Raw genomic sequence first — 15,924 nt, 5'->3', positions numbered from 1 at the left:
TTGCTACTGGTCCTACATGTACATTTGAAATGAAAGGTCAATCTGATTATCTTTGGAAATCAGAGCTAAGCAGCATGAAAAGTGACATTTATAACACTAAAAAAAGAAAGACTTTAGAATAGCAAAGAACTTACTTTAAATATGAGAATAATGACTTTTGAACATGTTAAAGTCTTACAAGTCCAGAAGTTTTGTTATTTTTGTTTTGCTTTGCCTGTGAGAGTTTATAGGGGACAAATGGAATCCTCTTAGATATTTGAAAAGCTTAATCGGAATTGGAAAATAAGTGGACATCAAAGAGTTATTATTTTCCCTCCTACTCTTTGCTTTCTAAGTCATGGGTGAAATACTGGGTGAAAAATGCTAATTCATATCCTAAAGATATTAAAAAGTGAATTGCAACAAGGTCGAGTGCCTCTCTCTGCTGCTAGATAAACAAAGGGCCAAACCCTCCGAACTGAATGAGACAAACAGAATTCTTCACTCCATCTTCTTGCCAAAAAGATGACTTTGAATTATCTGCTGCTCAACTTTTATTAAAAGATTCTATATTCATGAAAGGACTGAATGTGAGTCTATCCAATTTCTAAATATTTAAAACCATATCTCTGGATCAAGCCAAATAATAAGGAGAAAGCTTACTTGTAAAGCACTTTTTTGACCTTGAAAGCACTAGTTTGTACTTTGTCATTATACTAACTTGTATATAAAAATTTGTACAATACAAACTTACATTGGCAGCAGGGATGGTGCTGAGAAAACTGTCTTCTGGCACCTTTTGGAAGTCCCTTTATGAAAGGCCCAATGGTCAGAAAAATCACTTCTTCTGATTAAGTTCTTTGCTTCTATCATCTAAAGAGGGGAATATCTTTTCCCCGCTTTGGCTGAGAGGAGGCTGAGAGTTGATTTAATTGTTCAATTTTAAGGATTTTGTAGAAGTTTATGACATGGATTTATGGACACTAACTTTTCCTGTCTTTCTACTTAACTATTCTATATTTTCCACTTACCCTCATTTAAAAAAATTAATTCTATTTGTGTGTCTATCTGTGAGTCTGTATATGCATATGTTTGTGTATATACACATATAGAGTACTTTTTGGAATCAAGTAAGGTATAAATAAATACATGCTAAAATTATTCTTTTTCTATTTCTTTTTAAGCTTACTTTGTTACTTAGTTTGCTTTAGTTAAAAAGGAGGCAAAAAAGAAACAAGGAAATAAAATGTCAGTAAGAACTTGATACTCAATAGTAGCGCCTCTTATAAATTTATTAGTTCACAAGTGCGCACTGAGCATCCATCAGTTGCACAGTACTAAATGCAGAGAGTGAAATTCTTAGAGAAGGTAGATTTTCCATGAAGAGGGAATTTGTCCAGGGTAGGGAAGTAGAAAATCCATTTCATGAACATGGACTTGAATGGAATTTGGTGTGAAGGAAGGAGACTGAAGCATCATTGGCTTTAACAAAGCAGTAAAGGGAGAGATTATGAATGTATTACAAAGGCTGCAGTGGTCCAGAATGATGTGACTATTTAACAAATTGGATTTATATTAGGATATGATGGAAATACAGAAAGTTCAGGAAAGATGACAATATCAAAAGGTATGCCACATTATTTATAACAGCCGAGACATGGAAATAGCCTAAGTGTACACTGATGAATGAATGGATAAAGAAGTTGTGAGATATATCTATATCTATATCTATATAGATAGATAAATAAGATATAATAGAATATTATTCAGCCATAAAAAAGGAAATCCTTCCATCATCTGTGACCACATGGATGAACTTTGAAGGTACTATGCTGAGTGAAGTAAGATAGAAAGACAAATACTGTGGAACTCGCTTATATGTGAAGTTTAAAAACAAAAAACACCAAACTCATAGAAAAAGAGATCATATTTGTGGTTACCAGAGGCAGGGGGTTGGAGAGGGGGAATTAGAGGATGGTAGTCAAAATATATTAACTTCCACCTATAAGATAAATAAGTACTGGGAATGTAATTACAACATGATAACAATTAATACCACTAGACATATAGGAAAGTTAAGATAGTAACTCCTAAGAGTTCTCATCACAAGGAGAAAATTTTTTTCTTTTTGTTGTATTTATATAAGATGATGCATGTAAATAAACCTATTGTGATCATTTCGCAATATATATAAATGAAACCATCATGCTATATACACTTTAAACCTTAAATAAAAAATACAAAAAATGGGTATACAAGATAATTTCTAATTCTCTATGTAAATGTGAATAATTTACAGTTTACAGTTTTTCATATGTGTAAAGGCTGAAAAGCAGAAAGAGGTTATCAAGAGCAGCAGCTTGATAGACACACCTATTAAGACAAGGTAACATCCAAAACCCAAGATGTTACCGATCTAGTAAATTATTTCCATTTAAAGAATTCTTCAATAAAATGGTGGGAAATTTTCATTGTTTCTATTGTACCTTTGATTCAACTACACTGGGACCTTGGCTTTGTCTCTTTCCACGGATTCCTGTGATAAGATTTTCCAACCTCACCTCATCTCTTCCTTTTTTGATGTCATTTCAGGTGATTTCATTGATTCCTTTAGACTCCAAATCTAACACATCTCTATAAGTGACTGCCAGATCTATATCTCCAGTCCTGGATTTCCAATCTTCAGTCCTAGGTTGTTTGTAAGCTCTCTTCTCGTACCTCAGGTATTTCTCTTAAGGGTCTTGCCATTCCTCTGCCTTTGGTGGCTCGTCCTTTGCCCTGAGACCTTTCTATATCCAATCTTATAGATTTCTCTCATACTCATCTTGTTCTTTCCAATCCATCATGTATACCTGGTTTAGGAGTTAATTAGGAGCTGAAATCCAGTTCATGCTCTGTTTTCCAAGCCATGGTCCCTAGTGAGAAATAGCACCCATCAGGGGAAGAGGCACCCTTGTTCCATAATTTGCTCACTCAGGCTCCATGCCCATCTTGAGCAGTTTCATCTAATGCACACAAAGGCTCTATATATGGTAGCAACAGTGCCAATCTTTAGATCTTTGCCAGACTATCCAATACAAATCAGTTAAAAAAAAATAATGATGTTCATTTTAAGCCAATGAAGGATCTAATCTAAACTCCATCACCTGATATACCAGACCCCTGGCACTGACTTCAACCCATATATCCTGAATGAGCACACACCTTCCTCCTACATATAATTTAAGTTCCAGACATCACTCTTAAATTCTCTGGAAAGAGAATTCTAGATTTTCAGGGGGTTTCCTTTCAGTGCTTTAAAACTGTGGTTGCACTGTTTTCAGGTCTCCATTGCTTCTGATGAGAAGTTAGTCTCATTAATCATATTGTTGTTACCCTGGCTGCTTTGAAATTTTCTTTATGTCTGGTTTTCAGCACTTTGACCGATGTGCCTAGGAGTGATTTGTTTTGTGTCTACTAGGGGTTTGTTGGGCTACTGAAATCTGTAAATTTTACAGCTTTTATTAAATTTGAAAAAAAAATTGTCATTATTTCTTTAAAAAAAAGTCTGTCTCATTCTCTTTCTCCTTTCCTCCTGGGACCCCCAGGTGGACTTTTGATAGAGTTTCTTACGTCACTTGGCTTTTTGTTTTTTCTTTTAATCAATCACTCTCTCTCTCTCTCTCTCTCTCTCTCTCTCTCTCTCTCTCTCTGTTTTTAAGACTGCATAATTTCTATTGCTCTATCTTCAAGTTCTCTGACTCTCCTGTCATCAGAAGTCTGTTATGAAGTACATACAGTGAACTTTAAAATTTTTAGGTCTAGAATTTTTAACTTTTAGTCTTAGAATTTCCATTTGGTTCTTTTGTTTTGTAGTTTTTATTTCTCTGCTAAGATTTCCTATTTGTTTGTACGTTCTCAGTATATTATCCTTTAAAACTCTGAATATAGATATAAAAGCTATTTTAAAATCATTACTTCTAATTTCAACTTCTGTATCATTTCATGATTAGTTTCTGTTGATTACCTTTCTTCTTTAAAATTAAGGGTTGGATTTTCCTGTGTCTGCATAAATCTAGGAATTTTGGATTGCATTCTGGATATTGTAAATAATATTATGTGGAAACTTGAGAACTTTTATATTCTACCAAAGTATATTGATTTTTTGTTGTTGCTATTATAGCAGGTAATAATTTGGCTAGTCTCAAACCTTGAACTCTCTCTTCTCTGTGATGGGCAGGAACTGAAATCTCTCATCAGTTTTTTAAGCCCTCACTGTGCATGCATAGTGCACAAGTCAGCCCAAGATTTGGGCAGAGTTTCTATTAAGAATTGTGGGCTCTTCTTCTGTGGTTCTCTCCTTTTCGTGATTTCTCCTCTTATTTTCCAGCTGCTATGGTCACTCCCCTCTGACTCCTCAAGCCAGTAATAGTGCAGGTTTCAAGTGAGTTAGATGTCCCATATGAGGCTAACTGTGAACTGCTCTCGGTGGGGAAAATACTATAAAAATGAGAAATTCATCAAGGTCAATCTTTTCTTCCAAGTGTTGACTGCCCTCCACTTTTCCCTTGCTTTTGGTTATTCAACAGTGCCTTCCAGAAAGTTTTTAGATTTTGTCCAGAGTCACAGTTGTGATCTATAGGTGGGTTGGTCAAATAGGAGCTACTCTGTCATTAATGGAAGTAGAACCCTCCTGAGTCTTTGCTTCTCTCAATATACTGTAATTTCCTACCTCTTGAGTTTTTCATAAAAACATAAAGCCTCAGAGGAAGAAGAGATCATGATACCTTATTCTTAGGAACAACCAAACAGCCACCCCACACACTCTCTCCTACTTCCCCCACACCACCAGAATCTCCAGCACTCCAGCCTTCAAGACCTGGTTCTCTTTGATTATTTGCATCTGGTCATACTGATTCTGTAGTGTTAATTATAATCTGCCTTATATTCTATATATTATATATTATATTCTTATAGTCTGTAATGCTAATTACAATATACCTTATTATCTACGTACTTACCGATCACATTTTCTTCTCTAAATTAAGACTGTGAGTGTGGAGACTGACTCTTATTCATCTTGGTACCCACTACAACACCTAGAACCATGCCAGCCTGCCATTAAGTTCTCAGTAATACCTGTTGAATGATTAGGGAGAAGTACCATAAAATATAAAAGAGTAGGGCTTTCTCTGTTACCTTGCTTAAAAGGTAACAAATATATAGCATGTTGCTTTATTTAATCAAGTTTCCTTCCTGAAAGGTGGGCATTTCCAAGAGGAGATATTATCTGCTGACCCACTGGAACATGCTAGTGAAAGTCACAACCTTTCCTGGTGTGTATTGCCCCATTAATCTTCCTAAAACATTACTTCATATACCATGTTCTTGCCCAAAACCTAAAATGACTCTCTGTGGATCACAGTAAAAAGGTCCATATTCCTCTGCCTGGTTTTTATGGAGCATCTATCTGAGATTTTTATTCTTATTTCCCTTTTCTCTCCAACATGCACTCTGCTCTCATTAGGCAAGTATCTTCTGTTCTTCCTGAAACATGCAGATCATGGTTGAAATACCTCCACTCTGCTCATCTAAATTTTACTCACCTTTCAAGGTCAAGATCGATTTCCTCCTTAAATCTCATGTCTCTTCAGCATCTTCCCAATCTTTACTACCCTTATTTTTAATTCTTGATGTACTCATAATATGTACTAAACTAATGAGCATAGCTCTTTCAAATACTGTTATAGCTAAAGGGAATGACAGAAATTTGCTGATCACATCATATATTTCACAGATGAGGTACTTAGACCCTGAGAGGTTAAGTGACCTGCCTAAGGCCACTCAGCTACATAGTATCTGAGTAAGGATTAGAATTCATATTTCTTGACTCAGTTGGGCCTCTTTTCACTCTATTACACTTTCTGGCATTTGGTTCGTGCTATTTCCTTTACTACATTGTAAACTCTTTGAAAGAAACTTCTTACACTTCCTTTACATTCTTTATAACATAGTGACAGACAGATACAGAAGCACTGATCACTAAATCAATGTAACATATATTCCATTCGTTAACAATAAAAGATAAAAGCATTAAGTAAAATTTGACCCTAAAATACATGGAAATCTATAATTTCTTGATGTTGTAGCTCATTTCTAGTTTTTTTTCTCAAAATCTTTTGCCTGACTCAATAATATCTTCAAGTTATTTTAAGAAACAAAAATAGTATAAGCTAACAATCGTCAAACATTTTCTTGTCATATATGTCTCAAAGTAATAATATACCTGAGTATATCTTATTTAATATTCTAATTAGATACTAAATACTAATTTTAGTCAACTGATCTAATCTAAGGGAAAGGTACTATGAAATACATCAAATCATATATTTTATGATGAAAAACAAAAACTTGAAAATAATGAATAAAAGAATTACTTGATAGAAAAATTTTTTCTGTTTTTAAAAAAGAACCAGTTGGTAGGTAAGCAGTAGAAAAGCCAGCAGTGTTAAAGTTATTTTAAAAATCAAACAAGCACCTTTAAAATTGTTAAATAAGATGACTTTCAAAGCGCCTTTCAAGACTAAGACCATGACTCTTCAGCTTGGAAGTTGAGTAGGAATGTGGGCAGGATAAGAAAGAGGACAAAAAGACTTAGGACTCATTTTTGACACTGGGTTCACATTCCTCCCTATAAGAATCTGACCCATTCTCTATTAAGCTCTCACTTCTGCCCTACCACTCCCCTATGCTTTATCCAAGCTGACTGCTTGCCTTATTTTGACATGGTATTGCCAGTGGTCAGCATGTCTGGAAAATGGGTACCACAGATCAGTAATGCTATAAGAATGGTTTTGCTGCTGAGAAGGTAAAGGAACCAAAAAAATTCAGGGCTACCTCAGCTCTGGTGATTAATGCCTTTCCTTATTCCCTGATGCTAATCACCACTGTTGACTTCAAAACACCATCAGCCTTGACTCTTGGCCAAATAGCAGAGATAAAAGCTATTCATCTTTTAGCATTTACTGAGAATATACTGAGCACAGGACACAAAACACAAGTACTTTCTAACTAATGCTTTCATTTGAAATACATGAAATGAAATCAAGCATACAACAGAGAAAGAAAAAGGAAACATCTCTTAACAACTCCCCAAGAGAAACTGATAGTATAGTTTAAGTACAACAATATTTAGACTAATATGATATAATCAAGATTAATAAACAGATGAAAGCTAAAACATGTAGTTGATGGATCTCCTTTCCTGAAATACAAAGAACCAAAGAAGAAAGCTAATGAACAAAAAGTTGACAGTGAACAATGTGTACACCCATGCATATGCATTAACTGATATATTTTTCTGCTCAGACTTTTTACAAGCACACCTGGCCACCTGTCATTATTTTTACGACATAAATAACAAACTACTCTTGCAAATAGTTACTTGTGAGCACAGTTATCAGTTGAGGAAACAATTTTCTGCAGGTGTAAAAATTATATTTCTCAATAAGGAAAATTTAGGTATAGTCAGTTTACTCATTAAGCCTTTAGAATTCTGTTTTTGCTTCTTTTTTTGAATAGGGTTCTTTCATTTTTGATCCATAGATGTTAACTCTAACATAAATGGTTCTCAAACTTTGTGGTTCAGGATCCCCTTACACTCTTAAAAATTATTGAGGAACAGAAGAGCTTTTGTTATCTCTCCTAATATTTACTGTATTAGAAATTAACACTGAAAAAAATTAAACTATTAATTAACTTATTTAAAATAACGATAAAACCATTTCATCCAATCCATCAAATTAAGACAAATAACATTTTCATGAAAATAATTATATTTTACAAAATGAAAATAACTTAGTAAGAAGTATGACGTCTTTTTACATTTTTTGCAAATCTCATTAATGTCTGGCTCAATAGGAGAAGGATTCTCATATCTGCATCTACATTCAATCTATTGTAATATGTTGTTTTGTTTGAAATATATTAGAACATTTGGCTTCACACAGACATGCAGTTAGAAAAGGGAAAAGTATTTTAATAGTCTTATCAGATAATTGTGGATATTCTTCTTTGATGCTACATGAAAACTCAACAAGAACTTTCTTCCAAAGAACACACTATGGAAAGAGGGGGAAAAGAGTAACTTTATAGTGGAGAAACCAGACAAACACTACTTCAGATAAGTGTGATCAAGGTTAACATCAACAGTGTTGAGTCACGTTGATAGCATGTACCCTTGATACGATGTTTGAAAATAGCGCTTGACCTCTGTGGTCTTCCTCCCCAAAGCCCATAATTCCAGTCTAATCATGAGAAACATCAGACAAGTCCCAACTGAAGGGCATTCTACAAAACAACTGACCAGTACTCCTCAAAACTGTCAAGGTCATCATAAACAAGCAAAGTCTGACAAACTGTTACAAACTGACAAAGTCACAAACTGCCAAGAGGAGCTTAAGAAGACATAACAACTAAAGGTATGTGGTATTCTGGATGGGATCATGAAATAGAAAAAGGACATTAGGCAAAAACTAAGGAAATCTTAATGAAATAAGGACTTAAGTTAATAATAAATCAGTATTGGTTCATTAATTATAATAAACGAACCATAATTAGGTAAGATGTCAGTAATAGGAAACTGAATTTGAGAGTATGTGGAAATTCTCTATATTATCTTCTGAATTTTTCTATAAACCTAAAACTGCTCTAAAAAAATACTGTTTTAAAATCATTAAAAACTTGACAAAAATAGTTTTTAAAATGTTAGTTGCAATGTAGAATCTGAAACAATATCAGTGTCTTTTAAAAATTCTATTATAGTAGAATCCATTAGCCTTTCTTGTACTTTAAATGGATCTTTTGTCATGCATGATTTTGTAAGAGTATTCACTGGTTGTTAGAAAATATTGGTTCAATGAGTTATGCAGATCTTCCCAATGTTGACACGTTTAATTATATGAAATCAAAACTTTGCATTTATTAATATCACCATCAATTTCATCAAGAAATGTATGAAAATTAGGAAGCTGTCAAGTTCATGGTGGGAGCAATAAGTTTTCCAAAATTTTAATTTTCACTTGTTTGCTCAAATTTTATCACTGGCAACAAATACTCTTAGTTGTTTTTCTTAACACGAGAGTCTTACTTCATTCATTTTAAAGAAAATGTCAAATATTGTAAGAAAATATCTGCCAAGCCTGAATAACCATAGTTTGTCAGTCACTCTTTCAAGTAAAATGGCCTTCCATGAAAAAAGTAGCTAGCTCAGCTAGTGACTCACACAATTGCAGAAGTGCTTTTCCTCAAGATAACTGCTGTATTTGGTATATAGCACAAGTATCTACACATAAAGATGTGCACTTCCTTCATCATAAAGAATATTAAAAAGACATGTTCTCAAGGGTTGAGATTTAACCAAATTAATCATTTTTACTGTTTCTTCAGTGACATTCTTGAGTGATACTATTGGGGGTTTTTTGGTTTGAGTTTTGGTTTTGGCTTTTTACGGTGATTGCATGGGCAATGAAGAATACAATATATTTTAGTGCTACCACCTTGATTCAGCTAAGGCTCCAGCAGTTTTACCTATCATTGCTTTTGTACCATTACCGCAAAGGTCGCCACAGTGAAAAAGGTAAATAGTGTCTTATATTGTTATAGAGAGTTTTGACCTCCAGGAAGCCTAGAAGTCTAAAAACCACACTTTGAGAACCACTGACTTAGGTAAACATATTTCTGACTTCTCTACTACACATGAATTAAGCCAAACAACTATGTCCAGGTAAAAATGGAAACCGGAATGCTCATGTCATGTCCACAGAGATGAATCTGTTTCACATTCCTTTACCACCACTCTGAAATGGAGGAAGTGACAAGAACAAAGACCACCCAGACATATTCTCCTTTTCCTTCCCACAGTCCTCTAAAACAGGGTTTCCCCACCTTTTTCATAACATGGCAAGGAGAAAAAAAACAATCATATTTTCATTAAAGAATAAGGCAATGAGGCTACCCAAGGCTTGAGGTCCCTAGCCTAGAGATATAGACCATATATGGCCTTGAGGAGATGTGCCCATTTCCAGTGGCAATGCCAAGGTACATGGGTTAGACAGTTCTGTACTGAGGTTCTCCACACATGTGGGGCTCTCAGCCTGGACGATGTCTGTTTCATGCTCCAGAAAAGGCTCAAAGCTTAGTCAGATGTGGGAATCCACAAAGTACCTGAATGTATTTCATGGCAAGACCAGATTTATGTTAAAGAGTTGATGTAACTGAATGTAACTTGTCCAAACATTTTCAGATATAGTGCAGTGATTAAGAGTGCAGAAACTGGTTGCCACTTACTAGCTGTGTGATCTTGGAAAAGTAACTTAAGATCTCAGTGCCTCAATTTTTCCACCTATAAAAAGGAAACAATAATAGTGCCTACCCATTTTAAGTATAAAATGAGTTAATACATAAAAAGTGCTTAAAATGATGCCTAATATGTAGCAATGTTCACTATTATTATTATGCAGGAGCTATAGGGTCTCCTAATTGGGATTGCTCCTCTGAGCATGACAGTGTTAAATTGCAGATTTGCAAAGACAGAAGCCCAGAGATACCAAGAGGCTCAATGTTAACCTGCAGGATTCCAGATCTAAGGGAACATGCTTGGAGCAGCGGGGGAGAGAGATGTGAGAAGTGAGGAATGTCCTGGGCCTTTTTAGTTTACTTACGGCATACATCAAGGGTTTATAGTTAAAACCTTCTTGTATCTGTTAAGATACTAACTGACAAATGTCTACCTAATATATAAGTCTGTAAATATATTATTTTTCCTTAGGAAAGGCCATGGCTCAAAAATAATCGTTACAGACTATAAACCCATCTACTTTTTGCCAAAGGTTTTTATTTATTTGTTTTTTTCATGATGGTGTTAGGAGTTGTGGTTATGAACCTCAGGCTTCAGGAGCCTCCCAGAAAACTCGAATAGGACCGTCCCAGACACATCAGATCACCGCTTCTTTACTTTGGGTTAGATGTGTTTTCTTTACTAAGTAGTTTTTGGCTACTACTTAGCCTGGCTAATAAGATCATTATAATTAATTGTTTTAGTTACATATGAAGCTGAATGATTTTAAGAGTCCTCTTCATGCAAGTATTCAATATCTGTATTGCTGGTTGTAAAGAAATTACAAGTTCTTTACAAGAAAGTAGACTGACCACTTAAAAATGTAGCCCTTCCTCAAACATCCCTCACAGCTTAATACTAGTATCTAACCCCACGCATCATGTCAATGTCTTTTTTCAGTCATTCAGTGCTTGTCTGATGTGGTAAACGTCCCACAATTACAATGCAAATAAAAAGTAAACCTATCTATGCAAAGTCACTGACAAATGAGGATCTCATCAACTTGAAGAGGAGAAAAAAATCAACAAGGATAATGATACCATAAAAATTTTTTAAAGTAATTGAAACATTCATGAATTAAAAGATTTTGAAAAAACTGATGAAATCTTTAAATATTTTTGTAAAAATGATTTTCTGTGCAATCGAACAACCAACTCATGAAGTGTGGGGTGCAGTAATTTACTAACCTAAAATTTTGTCAAGAAAGCTATGCCAAAAATAAATAGTAATTTGACCATTATTATTCTAGGAATTATTATTCTAGTTCATAGTTGCAATTATAATTCATATTTTTGTCAAATAAGATAAAGACTATTTATTTTTATGTGTTACTTCTATTTTTCATGATAAAGTCCCAATCAATGTTCTTCCCCACTATCCCTAGACAGTAGACTATGAAGATTTTGGTCCCTCATTCATGGCCTTTTCCTGGTACGAAGTCTCCTGAAGTAATGAAAACATTAAAAATATAGATAAATATTTTTATCTACTCAGTACCTGCCCCAAGAGACCATCTTTGCCTTAGTACTCCAAGATACAACAGGTCTATCTTTCCCCTTTCCTACTAGGTCTCCTTCTGTGGAAGGAAGAAGCTTATTTCTCTGGCAAAGTACATAAAACTTAAATGGAAGCCTTAATAGGAATTCACCTGAAGATATTAGGTTACTAGAATCTTGATAAGATTGATCCAGTCGAAGTGTGAAGGGCCCACGTCACGCAGAATGGCTTTCACTAACAGTGATTTGACATTATCACTTTCAGAGGATCCTACTTGGACTTACACCTTATTGGTTTTGAAGTGCTTTATTTATGTAATAAAAAGTGTAGATTAGATTCATCTCTCTGGTTTAAAAATTACAAATTTACATTGGTTAGATGTAATTTAGTCATTAGCTTTTCAGAAAAGTACTCATAAAATGGCTGGCAAGCATAAATAAAGACTTTCTCTCCCCCCTTGCTGAAAAACAATTCTTTTTTTTTAGTTACCTAAAAGTCAAGATAAATCAGAGACCAGTTGGAATGATAACTTATACATTACAATTGAGATATTAAGCTTAAAGTTATATGTAATTGGAATTTGTTTTTCTCAAGATTAATAGTCAATACATATATTGAACATCCACTGAGTACTGAGAATTCCAGAGCTTTTAAAAGACAGAATTCAAATTTATAATGAATCTGCAATCAAGGTCTTTCTCATTCATATGAATGTGTGTATATACACTTTTTTTCTCTGTTGAATACATTATTATATAATACAGATGTCATCATTACAGAAATTCACTTTCTTTGACCCTGGCCCAAACAGGTCAGATATTATGGCAATAGTAGATGGGCAATAAGAACAAGAAATAGATATTCTTTCACGTCATACTTCCTTGGATCATGGTAACATTACGTCATCTTCCTTTCTCCACATACTAACCACACCTCAATTTAAAACGATAATAATAATAATTTTCTTGTGTTTGGCTTTTACAAAATACTCCTAAAATTAATTTTAGTTTTGCTTCCAGCAACAGTTGACAATTCTCTCGGTATTTCTAATTTTGCTTTTGAGTCCTTCCTTCTAAGTGCAAATTTTGTGCCAATATCTATAAAAAGCACATGGCATATACAGATGAGTATTTCCCTTAATGAGACTTTTAAATCAGTTCTGACTCTGTGAATAGTATTTTAAAATCTGAAACAGGTAGAAAGGAAAATGTGAAGTATTTTAACATGTGAAAAGGCCAATGAGTCTGGACGCGTCTGGATACTTACTCTCTCACACAGCTCTTCAAATGTGCAGTCGGCAATGGTTCCACAGGCTTTATTCAGCCGCAGCTCTCTGCCTTGCACTTTTAGAATCCTTGGTCTAGTTACTATGGGAACATGAACAAAGACTCAATCTTGTCTGGATAATTACTATAAAATTCATCTCTTACAGATAGGAAATGCATAGCTTGATGAATAATAGCACATGATTCAACACATAAATTAGACAAAATGCTGATACAATGACTGCCACTTGAGCGTGGCATCAACCCATATACAGCAATGGAACTTATTAATTGGTCAGTGGAGATTGGGCATTGTGTTCTAAATGTATTCTCTTTCAAGAGAAATTAACTTACGTACAATCATTTTGTTTCTGAGCCAGCTCATCAAACAACTTATCCATGACAGCCTCCACATCAGCTTCACTTGTGCTACAGTGAAAAGAATAATAGAATATGAAATTAATAACACTTGAAGCCAACATCAAACAGCTGCCAGAGCCTGCTTAGCTTTTTGCCCATAAAAAAAAAAAAAAGAGAGAACAGGATGTTATGCTCTAAATACAAACATTAGATTTAGAATACACTTAAAAGCAGAGAATATTAACTCTCAGGTAGATGATTCTGCCTTATTTGCATACACTGAAAGACTTCTGTGCTTCTGGCTGTTTCCAGTAATGAGAGGATACAGGCAGAGTAAATCCACTAATACTATGTGTACACAATGAGAAGAAAGGCTTCTGGCTCTCTCTTGCATGCAAAACAAGAGCAAATAGACAAGGCAGTCAAGCATCCAGCAAAGTATCCTTTGAAATCTCTACTGAGAGGGTACATGTGAAATTAAATATTGAAGCTGCTGTTTTTTTAAAAAATTCAAGTCAAGCCACTGACTAAAAGCATCAAACACGCAGAATTAAATTACCAGCTTCAAAATATCAACTTGGTCTACACATCAATAACTTTATCAGACTTTGAGTATAAGGACAATTATAAACCACACAGTTTCTCTCAAAAGTGTCCCTGCTGGAAATTCAAGAAAACTCTCCCTCTATGATGCCCACCATTGCAGCTACTATGAAGTTAGTCTCATCAAAGAATCTTTTGTATTCTAATTAGAAATCACCATATGGTTTAGGGAATCCACATATATAAATGTGATAATACTATGCCCTTTTTTCTCTCACCTTTTTTTTTTAAAGAGGGGTTGATAAATTAACAGTCAACAAAATAAAATAAACTGGCAGAAGAAATAAATGCTGTTAAAAAAAAAAACTGCAAGTGAAAATGTAAGTTTATGTAAACTACATACAAACTTATACAGGATGACCCGTCAATATGCTTAATTTTGACACTCACTCTTATCTAGGTGTGGAAGTAATTAAACTCTATTCTGGACATCTATCTTAATGAAGTCTTATTGAAAACTAATATGACAAATTATTTTCTTTTTAGATTAAGTTTAAACTAAGCCAAACTAATTTCCCCCTTGAGATAATTATCGGATAGTAAGCATTTAACACACAAACACTTAATTCTTCAACTGTCCTACAGAAAATGCCTTAAAAATACAACAAAGCGCACAGTCATTATGAAGGGTTTGGAATTGTCATATTCCAAGTAATAACAACTCCACCTCAAAGGACCTTAAAAACATTATTTTAAACAATTTTTGGAAATAAGGAATAAATGAATTTAAAAACAAAAAAAAAATAACATTGCAGGGAAATGCTATTTGACTTATATAAAGCCTTGCACATTTGAATAGAGAGCCATATTAAGATAATAAAATGATGCTACAGAAAGAGAATTATAGAGACAAAAAACAATTTTAAAGGTACAAAGAAATCACACAAGCCAACAATGTAAATGTCGATGCCATGCCAAACACACGTATGTTTAGATGGCTTTGTCAACCTCTACCTTGCAATGGCAGTGCACACCTGCACAACTGCTGGAGAAGTGAGCTATTTTTTAAGAGATATAGAAAGGAGAGAGCGATGCCAGCCACCCAGGACATCTGCTAGCTTTCACAAAGTTAACTTCTTCTTAGGACAAGCATGTTACCCAATATAGGGGGAGAACTGAATTCTGAAAAATTACCATGACAGAAGACAGTTACATTTCTAAAAGTATATCTGATGAACAAACAATTGCTTACAAACTTCCTCAATGGTAATTTCTTTTTTACTCTGCGCTCTAATATACTATAATATTAAAATGTGGCTCACTAGACTTTAGTCGGGCCACATCTTCTACATCATCTATGAAACTACTATACGTGATTTTATTTATGATGACATTATATTTGAAAGTACACAATTATTTTTATTATAACAGTATCTTACATAAGAATTCTATTATATGATCATAAAAACTTACTCAAAAGTTACAACGTGCAAAATAAAAAATCTTATTGGTGTTAAGTGGTCTAAAAGTAAATATTCATAAAAGCAGTTTATATAATTTACAATTGAAGACACTTATTCATCTAAGCCAACCTGCATTTGACCTCAAGGAGCAAGTTCTACTAACTTGCTGGGGGACAGGAACCTTATCTTCATATTGTCTTAAAAGGGGCTAGTGTGTGTTTTGGTTTTATGAGATGCATCTATACTGACATGAAATAAATAAAGATGCTATGACAGGAATCCTTATCAGAAAGGAATATATTCATAATCCTTTAACGAATGACTTAAAGGATAACACTAGTCTTCCCACATTCCACTCAGACTTCAGATTTCCTTACTTAAGAGGAGTCATCAGAGTTTATCTGAGAATTAGAAATATGAAAAGAAAAATTAAAACTTACCT

General features: G+C 34.2%; 1 protein-coding gene across 5 annotated transcripts in view; it reads right to left on the bottom strand.

The window, feature by feature from the left end:
- Nucleotides 1–15,924, bottom strand: part of AFG1L (AFG1 like ATPase) — a 168,560-nt gene that overhangs the window by 16,274 nt on the left and 136,362 nt on the right. For all 5 annotated transcript variants that reach the window (XM_025042398.1, XM_025042401.1, XM_025042400.1 and 2 more), the window contains 2 exons: nucleotides 13,475–13,545; nucleotides 13,118–13,218 (listed from right to left, as the gene is read on the bottom strand). In XM_025042398.1, the coding sequence (XP_024898166.1) occupies nucleotides 13,118–13,218; nucleotides 13,475–13,545 (172 nt within the window). The remainder of the gene's footprint in view (nucleotides 1–13,117; nucleotides 13,219–13,474; nucleotides 13,546–15,924) is intronic.

Source organism: Pteropus alecto, unplaced genomic scaffold (genome assembly GCF_000325575.1).
Source record: "Pteropus alecto unplaced genomic scaffold, ASM32557v1 scaffold79, whole genome shotgun sequence".
Lineage (NCBI taxonomy): Eukaryota > Metazoa > Chordata > Mammalia > Chiroptera > Pteropodidae > Pteropus > Pteropus alecto.
Note: the sequence above shows the minus strand (reverse complement) of the source record. Positions and strands in the feature narration are given on the sequence as shown.